Source organism: Mauremys reevesii, linkage group 3, assembly GCF_016161935.1.
Source record: "Mauremys reevesii isolate NIE-2019 linkage group 3, ASM1616193v1, whole genome shotgun sequence".
Taxonomy (NCBI): Eukaryota; Metazoa; Chordata; order Testudines; family Geoemydidae; genus Mauremys; species Mauremys reevesii.
The window spans coordinates 148,785,352-148,802,228 of NC_052625.1; the positions used below are offsets into that span (position 1 = coordinate 148,785,352).

The window sequence follows — 16,877 nt, forward strand, 5'->3', positions numbered from 1 at the left end:
AATTCATGTGGCTCCTGTAGGTGTTCAGTGCCAAGGAGTAACCTGCACACAGACTGTTTGCGCTGCTTGGAAGAAACCCATATCAGCGAAAGGTGCAAGATCTGCAGGTCGTTTAAGCCCTGGACTAAAAAAGAAAGGGACATTAGACTCCAGGCCATCCTGATGGAGTCGGCGCTGGCCCCGACCCTGGCACGCCCCTTCGATCTGGTACCAGGCACCGCGGCGTTGATATGTGGAGACCCTCTGGTACTTGGACTAGTCGGCACTGCTCCCCTTCCACAGGGCATGCCAAGAGGACCGGAAAGACTCCCTCTTCACAACGGCACCGAGGGAAGTTTGGGACAGAGACTAGGCCCATGTCGGGTAGTCCTCGGTCCCCATCAGGCCCCGACTCACGCGGAGCAGAGTAGCCCAGCCCCTTCAGAGCAGGCCTCTCCGGATGTCCAGATGCCATCTACGCCCGAAGCCCTCCAGGTGGCTAAGGACGTCATGTCCATGCCGGTGCCGGGAGTGCTGCCAATGTCAGCCCCGTGTTTCAGAGGCAAGCTGCCGCTGGGTTTGCCGCAGTTGCCGCCGGCCCGGTACCGGTCTCCGTCGAGGGAACGTTCCCAACACCGCTCACCGCCCAGTGACCGTTCCCAGTCCAACGCGTAGAGTCCATGTGGATCGCCCTTGATGCCAGCTAGACTGTCTTCACGGAGCGAGCACAGACAGGACTGTGGCGGACATCACCAACGGTCCTTGTCTCGAAGGCAGAACCGCAGTCAGTCACGGGGCAAAATCTCCGCTAAGGCACTGTAGCTCCGGGCGTCAATCACTGGCTCCTCACCGTCGTGTGTCCGCCCGTCGAGACTGTTCGCAGAGCAGTCACTACCGTCGGTGCCATTCTCCCGCCTCCAGGTTGTGGTCCCATGGTCGATGTAGATCCCGGCACCACCGCCACTCCTGGTCCGGAGGCAGCAGCGTGTCGTACGCCAGCCTGAGCTCTGCACTATTGGCCTCCATCCCTAGTCCGCTGAGGAAAGAGTTGATGGGACCCACTTCCTCGGTGCCGTGCACAGAGTCCGACCTGGTGGTGGACCCTCCGGTGCCGGCTGATACCTAAAGCACTGTACTGGCCTCCTTGCCCCGTCCGGAGGAGCTGATTGCGGCCCTGCCGCCCTCCGTCCTGCAGGAGGACTACTGGGCCCATCAAGAATTACTAAAAAGGGTGGCAGCGAGCCTCCATCTCCAGGCAGAGGAAATGGAGGAGCCCTCAGACTCCCTGTTCAATGTTTTGTCCCCCTCGGCACCAGGCAGGGTGGCCTTGCCGCTCTACGAAGGGGTGGTGAGAATTTCAAGTGCCCTGTGGCAAACACTAGCCTCATTGTCTCCCATCTCTAAGAAGGTGGAGCGCAAGTACTTTTGTACCTACTAAGGGGCACGATTATTTGTATACCCACCTGGCGCCCAACTCTTTGGTGGTCGAGTTGGTCAACCACAGGGAGCGACGGGGGCAGCCTGCCCCGACCCCAAAGAACAAAGACTCTTGGAGTCTGGATGCTTTTGGGAGAAAAATGTATGTCTCGTCAAGCTTCCAGCTGAGAGGCGCAAACCATCAGGCTCTCCTGGGTCGCTATGAATTTAATCTCTGGGGATCCCTCCCCAAGTTTGAGGACTCCCTCTGGGAGCGAGATAGAAAGGAGTTTAAGGCGCTCGTGGAGGAAGGGGCAGCTGCCACAAGGGCGTCTCTGCAGGCCGCTTTGGATGCAGCGGACACGGCTGAACGGTCCCTGAGACGGGCGTCCTGGCTTCTGCTCTCTGGGTTATCCAGCGAAGTGCAGTCATTGATGCAGGATCTCTCTTTTGACGGGAAGGCGCTGTTTGCGGAGGAAAAGGACACAAGGCTGCACGGCATGAAAGACTCCCACACGACCCTCCAGACCCAGGGCCTCTATGTCCCTGCTCCAGCAAAACCCAAGTTCAAGCCACAGCAGGCTCCTGTCCAGGCTGCCTTCCCAAAATACGAGGTTGCCCATAAGAAGCAACGGGACTATAAGAAACGCCCGCAAAACCAATGCCGGCCTGCCCCCCAGCCTGAGTCCTCTAAGGGCAAACGGGTGGGTAAAAGGCGGTTTTGACAGGATGCTCGGGGGTACCTCAACAGTTTTCAGCAGGGATCCACCTGCAATAAAGCTCCCTTTTTCCAATCAATTGTGTGCGTTCCTCCCGGAATGGTAGTGGCTCACCTCTGATCGTTGGGTCCTCAACACCATCTCCTGAGGTTACGCCCTCCAGTTTACTTCCTACCCGCCCAACCACTCCCCACCCCCATCCCTCATGGGGGACCCATCGCACGAGGCTCTGCTCGAGGAGGAGGTCGGGAGGCTCATGGAACTAGGAGTGATAGAGACGGTGCCCAAGGAGTTCCTGGGCAAGGAGTATTACTCCCGTTATTTCCTTATCCCGAAGGCCAAAGAGGGGTACAAACCCATACTGGACCTGCGAGGTCTGAACCAGTACTTGGTAAAACTCAAGTTTTGCATGGTCTCCCTGGCCTCCATCATCCCCTCCCTGGATCCCAGGGATTGTACGCAGCCCTTGATCTACAGGACACATACTTCCACAGCCACATATTCGAGGGGCACAGGCGCATCCTCCGTTTTGTGGTGGGACAGAATCACTACCAATTCACGGTCCTCCCGTTTGGTCTGTCCACTGCCCCCAGGATGTTTACAAAATGTATGTTGGTAGTAGTGGCCTGTCTCAGGCGCCGGCGGGTCCAGATAGTCCCCTATCTGGATGACTGGCTGGTCAAGGGCACCTCCCGATCACAGGTGAGGGATCAGGTGGCACTCCTCCTGTCTACATGCACTGCCCTGGGCCTGTTGGTAAACAACACCAAGTCCACGTTAGTCCGGGTCCAACGCATAGAGTTTATCGGGGCGCTCCTGGATGCAACGTCGGCCAGGGTCTGTCTCCCCCCAGACAGGTTCGAGACCCTGAAAGGGCTCATCGACTCGATGATAAGGTTCCCGGTGACGACAGCCAGGTCCTGCCTACAGCTGCTAGGTTACATGTCAGCGTGCATGTATGTGGTCCGCCACACCAGGCTCAGGATTAGGCCCCTCCAACTCTGGCTGGCCTCGCAGTTCTCCCAAGCCATGGACAGTTTGGAAAGTCCTCACTGTGCCGAACTCGGTGACCGCCTCCCTACGGTGATGGTCCACACTGAGCAACATGCTCTTGGGGGGTCCCATTCAGGGACAGGGCCCCATCTGTGGAGCTGGTGTCTGATGCATCGGACCTGGACTGGGGAGCCCATGTGGGGAATTTTCAGACCCAAGGTCTGTGGTCTCTGCAAGACCTGATCCTTCATATAAACATCAAGGAACTCAGGATGGTGCAGCTGGCATGTACTGCCTTCCGCTCGCACCTGAAGGGCAAGATAGGGTTTTCACGGACAACATGGTCTCGATGTTCTATATTAACAGACAAGGCGGGGCCCGATCCTCTGCCTTCTGCCACAAAGCCCTCAGTCTGTGGGACTTCTGTATAGCCCACAACATCCACCTAAAAGCCTTTCACCTGCTGGGCGCCGGGAATGTGAAGGCGGATCTCTTGAGCAGGGATTTTTTCTCTCAGCAAGAGTGGTCCCTACACTTGGAAGTGGCCCGTCAGCTTTTCTGAAGGTGGGGAACTCTCTAGGTGGATCTATTCGCAACCCGACAGAACCAACAATGCCCTCGGTTCTGCTTCGGGGGAGCCTCGGGAGGGGCGCTGTCTCCGATGCCTTTATCCTGCCCTGGTCGGGCCAACTCCTACACGCTTTTCCCCCATTCCTGCCGATCAGCAGGGTCCTAGAGAAAATAAAGATAGACAAGGCCAGGGTCCTCCTCATTGCCCTGGCGTGGCCCAGGCAGCACTGGTACGGGACCCTCTTGGGCTTGGCGGTGGCTCCGCCATGGCCGTTGCTGCTCCACCCAGACCTGCTCTCTCAGACCGGGGCTGTCTCCTCCACCCCAACCTAGAAGCTCTTCACCTCACGGCATGGCTGCTCAGTTGCTAGGTGGCGAGGAGAGGACATGCTCAGCTCCAGTTCAGCGCGTCCTCCTTGAGAGTAGACGGCCCTCCTCTCACCGCTCCTACATGGCGAAGTGGTCTGATTTTGCTAGGTGGGTGACGGACCAAGGTGTGTCCCCCAGCGGCTTCCTTGATCCAGCTTATCCTCGATTATCTCCTCCGCCTGAGGGTCCAGGGCCTAGCGCCTTCATCAGTCAGGGTGTATTTGTCAGCCATATTGGCTTTCCATCCCCCCGGTGCAAGGACACACGGTGTTCTCCCATGCTATGACCGGCTGGTTCCTTAATGGTTTGGACCGGCTTTACCCGTATTCTAAGCCCCTGGTCCCCCAGTGGGACCTGAATCTGATGCTGGTTTGGCTTATGAGGTCCCCGTTTGAGCTGCTGCCCATGTGTTCCTGGTCTCACCTCTCATGAAAGGTGGTCTTCCTGGTTGCTGTCACGTTGGCCAGACGGGTCTTGGAGCTCAGGGCCCTGACCTCAGAGCGTTTCATAAGGACAAGGTCCAGCTCCGCCCACACCCCGCGTTCCTCCCGAAGGTGGTCTCCGCCTACCACATGGCTCAGGACATTTTTCTACCATTCCTTTTCCCCAAACCCCACGCGACTAATGAGGACCGCCGCCTCCACACACTCGATGTGAGGCAGGCTCTGGCTTTCTACCTCGAGTGAACCAAGCCGTTCAGAAAGTCCTCGCAGCTGTTTGTCGCCTCAGCTGAGTGTATGAGAGTGTTCACTTCGCACTATGTGATAGTCTCCCAAACCAGGAATGATGCCGGGTTCGGCAGGGCGGTGCTCCGTCCCGAGAACTTGGGAACTCCTACCCACCTCCAGCAGATACAACTTGGAATCACCTACTGTGGAATACACATGAGCAATCACTTGAAGAAAAGGCAGTTACCTTTTTCCGTAACTGGTGTTCTTCGAGATGTGTTGCTCATGTCTATTCCACATCCTGCCCTCCTTCCCCGCTGCTGGAGTTGATTGACAAGAAGGAACTGAGGGTAGGGGGAGCGTGCAGCTCCCCTTATACAGCTCCAGGCAGGCACCACTCCAGGGGTCGTGGGGGGTGCTCCCCCCCCCACGGGTACTGCTGGGGGAAAACTTCCGGCACTGGTGCACGTGGCGAGCATGCACACCTACTGTGGAATAGACATGAGCAACACATCTCGAACACCAGTTACGGAAAAAGGTAACTGCCTTTTGTGCAAATTACAGTAAGATCTTCTTAGTCTAATGGGTCTCATGGCCTCTTGCGCTTCCATAACACTGCATGCAAAACTGCATCTACTTTGGATGTTAGCTTGGTTGAGGACAGTGTATGCCCTGAGTGCAAACAGTCTGGACATGATTGTATCAGTTCCACAAAAGATTCTCTTCCCTTTCAATTTGTGGAAAACCTGAATGCAGTTTGTATTGAAGTTTCATTGCCAGCAGATCGAGGGACATGATCATTCCCCTCTATTCGACATTGATGAGGCCTCATCTGGAGTACTGTGTCCAGTTTTGGGCCCCAAGCTACAAGAAAGATGTGGAAGAATTGGAAGGAGTCCAGCAGAGGGCAACAAAAATGATTTAGGGGGCTGGAGCACATGACTTATGAGGACAGGCTGAGGGAACTGGGATTGTTTAGTCTGCAGAAGAGAAGAATGAGGGGGGATTTGATAGCTGCTTTCAACTAACTGAAAGGGGGTTCCAAAGAGATGAATCTAGACTGTTCTCAGTGGTAGCAGATGACAGAACAAGGAGTAATTGTCTCAAGTTGCAGTGGGGGAGGTTTAGGTTGGATATTAGGAAAAACTTTTTCATTCGGAGAGTGGTGAAGCACTTTAATGGGTTCCCTAGGGAGGTGGTGGAATCTCCTTCCTTAGAGGTTTTTAAGGTCAGGCTTGACAAAGCCCTGGCTGGGATGATTTAGTTGGGAATTGGTTCTGCTTTGAGTAGGGGGTTGGACTAGATGACCTCCTGAGGTCACTTCCAACCCTGATATTCTATGATACCCCTTCTGATAAGAACGATAGCAACAGATGCATATAGAGTCTAGAAGAGTCACTGTTAAATATATCAGAGCTCAGAAGAGTTTACAGCATATGCATACACTTCTTGCCAATGATTCAAGGTCAGCTTAGTCAGATCATGACCAACATGATTACAGTATTTTATGTAAACACGCAGAGAGCACAGTCATCTCTTCTGTGCTCATAGGCAATACGCTGTAAACTCCTCTGAGCTCCAGGATATTGATATATATCAATGTATATAACTGGCCAGGTCTGCCAAGCACATTAGCAGATAACCTCAGCAAATACTTTCCCACAGAACATGAATGGGAGATTCAGAAGTCTGTTGTTCAGTTCATTTTCCACCAGTGGGGATGACTGGCAGTAGATTTGTTTGCAACAGACAGGTACAAGAAATGTCAAAAGTTTTTGTTCCAGAGGGGATCAGAATCCAAACTTTCTGATATGTTTTTAATTTTTGCAGTCACAGACGCTAATGTATGCTTATCCACCAATTCTTTTGCTTCTGAGGGCATTAAGGAAAATCAAACAGGACAAGGCAGTAATTACCTTAGTAGTTCCTATGTGGCTCATGCAGTATTGGTTCCCAGAACTACTTTGCTTCTCCACTTACCCTCTGATTCAATTATTTCTGCTGTTGGACTTCTCAGAACATGGGCATCATCAGTAAGCCTCTTGACTCAGAACATGGGAATCCTCGGTAATCCTGATCCATCTCAACCTAACCACATGGGTTTTGGATGGATGTCAGAACTAGAAAAGATATGTTCTTCAGAGGAGCAAACTATTCTGATCAACAGTAGAAAAGATTCTACAAGAAAAGTGTACAGTACAAAAAGTGGTAGAGGTTTGTGGCTTAGTGTGAACTTGTGCTTCTAGAGTCCTAAATACGTTGTATTTTGAACTATATCCTTTTGCCAAAGACCTTGGAGAACTCACTCAGCTCTCTTAGGGTACAACTGATGGGTATTAGTGCCTTCCACCCCTATGTAGATAGCTCATTGTTCTTCTTTGAGATGTATTGTCCCTATGTGTATTCTGTGATCAGCCTTTCTTCCTCTCTGCTTTGGACTCTTTCTGTACTCTTTGGGATCTGTGGTAGAAAAGGGGCTCAACTGGCAGTTGGTCACACGCTGCTCTTCAGCAGAAATCTCTGGTGCGTGCGCACCTAGAGTGGAATACATATAGGACGAAACATCTTTAACTCCAGTTATTGTACAGGTAAGTAACTTTTTTTTATGTTTGGATTTGCATGTAGATTTGTAGGACTAGGGGATTCATCCATGAGGATTGTTTTAGTGTGGGAAGATAATCCTTATGACGAACTTTACAATATTTTACCAGTTGGTGTTGCTACTATGTGATTTTTTTCCCCTACTATGTGACTTTTCCTTTAGTAGTGTTGGGTACTACTTGAGTTTTCAATAAAGACTGAATAATTAGAGTCATTTGTTTCTGTTTGAGAGACTGAGACAGCAGTTGAACAAATACTTTTTTTTAACCTGTGGGGGTTTTTGTTTGTTTTTTCCTCCAGTTTTCTCCATTATGCAGTGGATCAAAGAGATATCTGTCTTCAACTGGAGCAGATGGAACAATATGTTTTTGGCTGTGGGATGCTGGCACCCTTAAAATAAAGTTAGTTGTATTTTACATGTTCTTAACTATATGTCATGAAAAACTAGTGGTAATGAGTGTTAGAGAAATTTAGTTGGGTACTACTGTCAGCAAATTGAAAATTAACTCATCAGTTAACTTTCTGTATGGTTACAGAATATAGTTTTTCTGGTATGAAGTTATAAATTGTCTGTCTGCCTCCTTTAAGGATTAAGTTAGTGCAGCAATGTACTTAGGGTTTTGTAGGGTGAAGCAAATAAATATAGCATCCAACCTCACTGTATTCAATTTAATACATTTCTGTTCAGGTAGACTTTCTGTGGCCTGGCACAGAAGCTGGATTTTTTTTATTGATTGATAGATATCTGGTTCCTAATTCCAATTGAAATGGGAGTAGTGTTAAAGAAAGCAGTAGAACTAGAAGGGTCTTAATTCCAAATGTTAGGTGGGAGAAGGTGTCATCCTACTAAAATTCTGAAATATCTTAAAGCATTTTAATACTAAAATAAATGACACTTCTTTCTCTCATCTTCCTATAGACTTTTTGCCTATCAGAGTTATTCTCCCCTCCCCCCCCATTTTCCTACTTAAGGTGAGGTGAGTTTGAGATTTCTTTCCATCCTGCTAGGTAGCAGCATGTCTGGGTATTTCTGGAAGGTTATGTAGGTGTGCTGGTGTCTAAAATGAATCTGAAGAGTAACTTGAGGTGGGGTGCATGTCATCTTCTTGAAAGCATTGTCAAGATACAACATACTCTGCAACACAACAGAATTAACTTTTGTGAAAACATAAATTTAGTCTATAAACATGAAATAATATTCATTCTCATTCTACTATCCCCACACAAAATCTTTGGCTTGGTCTTGAAAATATTCATTAACATAAAATTCATTGGTTATTTTTGAGGATGGGATTTTTTTGCTGTGCTCTCCAGATGGACTGGCTCCACTTCCGAAGCCTGGACTTTCATTATCTTGTCCAAGCAGTCTGGTTCTTTTCTGTGTGCCAGGGAGCTTGTAGCCAACTTCCTCATCTTATCTTTCAGGTTTTCCAGACCTTGACTGCTGCACTGTTCTCCAGGCAGTTCGTTTTGCCAGTTTACATTTCTGGCTCCCCTGTTTCCTGGCTACAAGATGTACTACAGATCTCCCCCTGACCCTCTGCTATGGGAGCATACACTAATCCAATTAACTCCGCCTTACTAGGAAAACTGAAGAGCAAGAGGCAGCTACAAGCATATCTGCCAACTTTAATGATTTTATGAAGTTTTTCTTAAAGCCAGAGCTTCTGGAGTCAAGTGTTTAGATGAGAATCTCAGTGTTTCCTTTTAAGAAACAAGGTTTCTAGCCCTTGTTGTGGAGACAAGCTCAGAAATCTGACTGGAGCATACACTAATGGCTCAAAAACCAGAAGGCAAATAAAAAACTTGGAGAAGAGTGAGTGTATGGGTGGGTCGGTAGGTTGAGAGTTAAATCTTCTAATTTTAAGACAATCAGATGACTCTAGGAGGCCTACCCCATGATTTTTTAACACATTGGATTGCCAATACTGAGAGACAAAATAAAATGTGGGGTAGTTGACTGCATCAGAATTCCAGATTACATGGCAAGAATGCTTAATTCTGTGGTATCTTGGCATGTCAAATCTAACCACCACAGGATCAGTTCACGAGATCCTGATTGAGATGAATTAAGCAGTTCACACCTCTGAGCTATTGTTTCTGGCTGTCTGCACACTCAAGCAAACTTCTCTACATCAGTTTACAGTTGTTCATGGTTTCCAGTATGATTTCCTTGGTTACAAGGACTAGAAACATTTTTTTCTCCCTCAAACCTGAGATTTATGGAGCTCCGTTTTGAGGCAAATTCTGCAGTGACAGAATTGTGGACTATATGGGGCTCTGATTATTACATATATATTAATGGGTGCTAGTAAAGGACCAGTCTGTTGAGGGGATGGAGATGTGGGAATGCTGAGGTAGAGGAACAGAGAGACAGAAAGGGCAAGTCTATTGAATGTAGAATAAAAGGTCAGTGGAGTGGGGACGTTGAGGCTGCTTAGGATACGGGATCTTTGACTATTTCTCATTCATTCATATCTACAGTACATATCTGTTTAGTTAGAATTTTTTTGTGACATGTCATGGGCCTGGGGGACAAGTATTGAAGGGATTAGGTGCTTTTTTTAGTTGGTTCAACTTTTTTTGGGTAGTATAAAGTAATTATTAGCTAGTTGGCATGTCTTTTGGGGAGGAGGTATAAAGTATGTTTTATAGGATTAGAAATTATGTTGTGGTCATGTCTAGAATACTGAAGTAGTGGGTCTCTGGGAAAAATAGGTGGGAAATAGCTGGTAGGCACATTATTGGGAAAGTATCAGTGGATAGCCTCAGAGGAGGAAAATCGTAATCTCCTCTCCCATTTAATAGTTGAGATCCTCCATTTTAATTCTTTACATTGGAGATGGAATTGCAAGAATCAAGGGTTTTCTCTGGCCTCTTGCTTTTCTAGAAGATTCTTCTGCAATACCTAAGCAGCATGATCTCAGCAGCACTCCAGCACAGTAGACGTTTTCCAGTAGTGGTTTGAAAGAGAAGATATTAATTTACAACATGTTGTGCTGCTGTGGGGGTGTGATGATATTTGCTTGTGGGGAGTGTCATCTAGTAGTCAGGGCTTAGGTAGTTCAGCTTGCAGAGGGGCTTATGGTAGAGGAGCCTGGGCCTTCCCACACCTCAGGCTCTGGTCCAGGGCCCTCTGAGGGTAACAAAAGGGTCCAACACTCAAGAGTGCAGCCAGACTGCCCTCCCTGAACCACTTCCTACCACCCCTCTGTTGTCCACTGTTTGCAGACTGAACAAGAAGGCATGAATGGGGTCAGCTCACCGCATGGCACCTCTTTGTGGTCAGGCATGGTGTTTTAATTCTTTCCTTGGAGCAGCGGCTGCCTCCCCTGGCACCTTGGCCCTTCTGTCAATTTAGTTCCAGCTCTCTCCCCTTCAGGTGTAGCTCATAAACAGAACAAGGAGAATTAGCACAAATAAACTGAGTACATATGAGAGAGAGGGAGGAATGCGTCCCTCTCATGGTGTACCTGAAGCAGGTCCTCCCTTCTCTCAGGGAGAGATCTTTGGATAGTTGTCGTCAGGGAAGGATCCTGCTTTCCCTCAGCACTTTTCTCAGGAGCTGCAAGTTGCAGTCCTGCTCATGTCCCTGGTCTGCTCCCAAGTGAGCTGTCCTGCTCTCTTTTAACTCCTTCTCCAGCCTGTGCATCTCTTGCATGTGTGGCAGGGCAAAGCTGACTGAGCCCAGAGCAGTTCCTTAACCCCTTGTTGCCCAGTGTGGGGGTTGTATATCCCATCACAGAGAGGAAACATACTACTTTGCAGAACTAAAGGCAGGATACTGCTACTTGGAAATCTATTTCTGCTGGAGGAAAGAGGGAGAGAGTAATTAAATCTTCCAAACTTTTTTTTCCCCTCCATCCCAAATCTGCATGGAGGGAAGAAGGCAGGGAAGATTCCTTTGCAGGAAAAATGTTATATCAAAAGTTATATGAGTATATAGGGCCTTATGGGTGGACATGAAGTTGATGGGTAGGGATTTTCTGGGTATGTAACAATGTAATTATTTGACAAAGACCACATTTAAAATTGGAGTATGCCTTGATTCTCTCATAGGGTATGTCTGCATTGGAGCTGGAGGTGTAATTTTGGACAGACGTACCCATGCTTGCTTTGATCAAGCTAGCATGCTAAGAATAGCCATGTAGTTTCAGCTCCATGGTTGGTAGGATGGACTAGTTGCCTTAACTACAATTCTGTCTTCAATCCTAGATATGTATTTGGGGCAGCTAATCCATCCCACTGCACGTTGAGCCACAGCTATGCTGCTGTTTTTACACGCTAGCTCAATCAAAGCTAGTACAGTTATATCAATCTGAGCTGGAAATTACACTTCCAGTTCCAGTGTACACATACCAGTGGCCATATTATTGCAGTGGTTGCCTTACTGGTCTACTGCTCTAAGTGAGACAAGGTGGTGAGATAAGATCTTTTGTTGGACCAGCTTCTGTTGGTGAGAGAGACAAGCATTCAAGCCTGTTCTAAGTAATAGTTTACATAGAACTGTGCAACTTGTCTGATTTAATTTTTTTGTCAATTATTAAATAAATTCTCAGTCCCAGTTTCTCATGTATTTTAAATATCTGCAGTTAGTAAGTCTCCACCCTAGATATGTGTCAAGTTCAAAATGTCATCTGACATTAAAGTCCTTCCTTCTGATTTATCATTGTACTTGTGTGATTTGATTTTTGTTTATATTGTTACTCACATATTATGTTAACTGTCTTAGTTATCTTTGGTGCCTTTTTTCCTGCTGTTTGCATTTAATATTGGGTCCTCACTTATGTTCCACTCTGTTGTTCTCTTCCTCCAAACATCCATACTGCTAATTCTTTAGTACTCAAAAGTCTTACATTTTTTCTCTTTTTTTATGTGTTTACTGTTATGTCTTATGGTCTTTTGCTATTATTATGTCCCCTACCTCAACACTTAGAACAAATCTGTAAAAATCTGTTGGCATTACTACAGTGGGCTACATTAATCCTGTAACTATCAAGGGACTAGCTACTTGGCTGGCATAAATTGGATTGCTGAGATTCTGGACCCCAAGTAGTTTTTAAAAGCCTTAGTACATAATATAAATTGATAGGGGTAGAGAGACAGTTGGGAACCCAGAAATGTCTTAATGCAGTTTTTTTCAACATAAGAACTTAAAGTTCAAAAACGAATGCCCTGGAATTCTAATGGCTTCAGTGAATTTTGGTTGAGGCCAAAGGATCTTCTAAGCTGAAAAGTTTTTCCACTTTTTAAACTGTAGATTGAAATTGTACTAAGTTTTTCCATGAGACTGGGAACTTGCATTGTACTTATTATTTGTAATGAGGCCCACACATCCATGACACTAGACATATTTGTTTTAGGCAGCCAGATATCTCTGCTCTAGGCAGCCTTGGAAGCTGACCAGAACTATCATTTGTCTCCACCTCTGAAAAGCCTGTCAGTTTTGCATCTGTCTCTATAGCTCCAAGAGGGAGGCAGATCAGCTCCACCTTGCTACAGAGCAAATATATACAATTTCTTTTCAATTGGCTTCAGATTTCCAGGTTTCTGCACTCTGCCTTTATTGGCATGGGGATTCCTTTTCTCCTCATAATTACTGGGACTCTCCCTCTAACTCCCTGCTCAACCATACAGAGTGCAGCGTGGAGGAGACTAAGAGGGGGAAAGCCAGATGCAGTCTCCTGTACTTTCCAACTGATTGAGTGCCTAGTCTGGAGATCTGTTCTGGTTCTAGGGAGATTCAGGTCTCTGCCAAATGTTCAGATTGGGGCAGGGTTTCCTGCAGCCTCTCTCCCCCAAGCAAGAGAGTTCTCAGGAAGCAGCAAAATCCTCTTGCTCTGGCACAACAGCCATTCCCTTCCCTTCCCCACTAAAAAAAGGGAGGTTGAAGTGCAACATTAAAGGACCAGAGAAGCTTTTTGCCCAGCTGCCAAAGCCTGCCCAGCCCCATCCCCCTCATGATAGCCCCACCCATCTTGCTGGTACGGTTGGACAGCAGTGACATGGAAACAGAACTCAGTCTGGAACATACATACAGGTAGCATCTTGGCCCAACTTTTAAGAAAATCAAACTGACTTGCAAAGAGTTCTCAAACTGTCCAAAATAGAGAGACGGTCCTTGTTGGAGATTCAGTACTCAGAAGAATCAGAAGAAGGTTCTGCACAAGACAGTTGGACAACAGGATGGCATGCTGCCTTCCTGTTTCCAGGGCACGAGATGTCACTCTAAGATTGGATGGGCTTTTGAAGATGATGGGCAAGGATCCAGTGGTGATGGTTCATATTGGCACAAATGACATTGCGTCGTGGCATATCTCGCAGGTAGTAGGTGAGTTTAGAGAACTCAGAAGTGTGCCGAAGAAGAAAAATGTCCAAGCCATCTTCTCTGTGATCCTTGCTGTCCCTCAAGCAAAGGAAGACAGAAGGCAGAAGATTCTAGAAGAGAATCACTGGCTAGGTAAGTGATGTAGGATGGAGGGCTTTGGTTTTGTAGAACATGGGTCCATCTTCTATGGGAGAGGAGCTGTGTAGTTTGGATGGCCTCCACCTCAGTAGAAGGGGGATCAATCTCCTGGGGGACAGACTGGCTAGAGTAGTCAGAAAGGGGGGAAACTAATAGCACAGGGGAGGGTAAAAAGAGGGGTTGTATGAGCACTCAGTATAAAATGGACATGTTAGAAAGAAAATTAATCAAGGAACTGAAGGACATGAAGGAAGGAAATCCTTTAATTGCCTTTGGTTTACCCAGGCACCAATGCTAGGAGCCTGGGTAAACATGAGGAATTAGAACTGTTGGTATATAAGCCTACATTCGATCTAGCTTGTATTACTGTAACCTGATGGGATGACTCGCACAATTGGAATGTTAAATGGTTATAATCTATTTTGGAAGGACTGTGTGAGCAAAAGGGAATGGGGAGTGGCACTGTCAAAAATTGCATTACCTGTTTCTGAGTCCCTAATAACTTGGAAGAAAATGATCTTGAATGCATATGGATCAATGTCCTAACAGATAAAGGACACATGGGGTACCAGCTGTTGTCTGCTACAGACCACAAAATCACAGTAGGACTGCCTCCTTGTGCGCCTACCTACAACATGTAGGGGAAAAATACTGCATGATCATGGGGGACTTCAATTTGAGTGACATATGCTGGAAGTCTCATGCTGCCATTACTAAAACATCCTTGGAATTTAATAGATGACAGTTTCCTAACTCAATAATATTCAGCCAACATGGGGAACCTCTATATTAGACCTTATCCTAACAGATAAAGAGGAACTGATCTCAGAACTAAAAGTTAATGGTAGCTTGAGCATGTTTATAATATGTAGGCAGAATAAAATCTAGACAAGTAATATATATATTTGGGCCAATTTCACAAAGCTGAAAACAATTATTATCCAAATCAGGTGCGAGGAAGATTAAATCAGAAAAATTTGAATGATTATTGGGAATTATTTAAGAACATCTTACTAAATGCCCCCAAAGTCACAATCCTACAATCGAGGAAGAAGGCTGTGTGGGTTAAAAAAAAACAACCTGGTTTAGAGGGGAAGTGAAGGCAGCTGTAAAAACAAAAATAAAAACATCATAATGGGGAATTTGTTGTTAATGAATATAAATCAGTAGTTAGGAATTGTAGAAAAATGATGAGAGAAGCCAAGAGAGAAGGTGAAATCTTGGCCACCAGAGCTAAGGCTAGCAAGGACAAGCTTTTTAAATATCTTAGGAACAAAAAGAAGCCTAAATGGTATTGATGCCTTACTATATGGAAATGGTTGAATTATCAATAATCCAGAAAAGGTAGAAGGGTTAATATATTTCTGTTCTGTATTTGGGGGAAAAACAGATATACACTCATCGTGTGTCCATAACACTCCTTCCATTCCACTGTATCTCTGGAGTATGTTAAACAGTAGCTACTAAAGTCAGACATTTTAAAATCAGCAGGGCAAGAACTTGCATCCAAGAGTGTTGCAAGAGTTGGCTGAAGAGCTTGCTGGACCATTCATGTTAGTTGTCAGTAAGATTTGGAGCACTAGGGGTGTTCTAGAAGACGGGAAAAAAGCTAATGTTATGCCAATTTTTAAAAAGGTAAATGGGATGATCCAGGTAATTCTAGGTCTGTTAGTATGTTGTGGATCCCAGGCAAGTTAATGGGGCAGCTGCTATGTGATTTGATTAATAAAGAATTAAAGGAGAGTAGTGTAATTAATGCAAATCAGCATGGGTTTATGGAAAACATATCCTGTCAGATTAACTGGATATCTTTTTTTGATGAGATTACAAGTTTGGTTGATAAAGGTAATAGTGTTGACATAATATACTTAGACTTCTGTCAGGTGTTTGACTTAGTACCATGCAACATTTTGATTAAAAAACAAACAAACAAACCCTGGAACAATATAAAATTAACATGGCACACATTAAATGGATTTGAAAACTGGCTGATTTTAAAACGTAACTATATATATAGTTACATTTTAAAATCAATGTATATATATGGAATCGTCATTAAGCAGATCTGTTTCCAGGAGGCTGTTGCAGAGATTGGTTCTTGGCCCTTTGCTATTTTATCAGTGACCTGGAAGAAAACATATAGTCATCACTGATAAAGTTTGCAGATAACGCAAAAACTGGGGGAATGGTAAATAAGAGGAAAGATCACTGATTCAGGGTGATATGGATCTTTTGGTAAAGTGGATGCTAGCAAACAATATATGTTTTAATACGACTAAATCTAAATGTATACATTTAGGAACAAAGAATGTAGACCATACTTACTGGATGGGGGCTCTATCCTGGGGAGCAGTGACTTTCTGAAAAAGATTTGGGAGTCATGGTGAATAATCAGCTGAACACTAGCTCCCAGTGTGATACTGTGGTCAAAAGTTTATGCAATCCTGGGTTGCATAAACAGGGCACAGATTTACCTCATCTTACTTGTCAAAGGATCCACAAAAGAGATTAAATATGAATACAGCCATCCTTCATTTTCCATGAATGGGAGTCCCTGTCCCTTTTTCCAGAAAAGAGTTGAGCCCTTTACTACATCTTGTCAAAGCAGGCTATAAGTCAGTTCTTTATTTGTAATAACTCAACAGATTAATGAAGAAATTAAAACTGAAGGTGGAGACTTTTAATATCCACATTAGCATCCAGGAGCATGGCATACCTGATGACATCAGTAAAGCTGAAGGACGTCCAGCTCCCTATCCTAATTCAGCAGTGACACAGTTGATTTGCTGTAGGACAACACTACTAGCACAGGTCCTTGTCTTTTTTGGTTTACCAACAGCCCTGGAAGTGTTCATGAAAATGTTGATAGTGATAATAGCAGCTCTCAGACAGGAGAGTTTCTGTGTCTGTCCCTTCCTTGATAACCACCTTATTCAAGTCCCATCCAGAGGCAGGGCCGTAGATGAATGATGCTGGAGAGCCACAGCTTTAATAAATTGTGTGTAGTTAGTTAGTATCTCAGCAGTTTCCACACCTCAGAGTAGAGATAAATACATCTCTCTAAAAAGTTTTCATTTAGTAGGAAAGATGGGGGAA

The 16,877-nt window shown here is 46.0% G+C and overlaps 1 protein-coding gene across 3 annotated transcripts in view; it reads left to right on the top strand.

Moving 5' to 3' along the window:
* LOC120401555 (pleckstrin homology domain interacting protein) overlaps positions 1–16,877 on the top strand; it is a 341,061-nt gene that overhangs the window by 111,821 nt on the left and 212,363 nt on the right. For all 3 annotated transcript variants that reach the window (XM_039531654.1, XM_039531655.1, XM_039531656.1), the window contains exon 9: positions 7,616–7,716. In XM_039531654.1, coding sequence (XP_039387588.1) covers positions 7,616–7,716 — 101 coding nt within the window. The remainder of the gene's footprint in view (positions 1–7,615; positions 7,717–16,877) is intronic.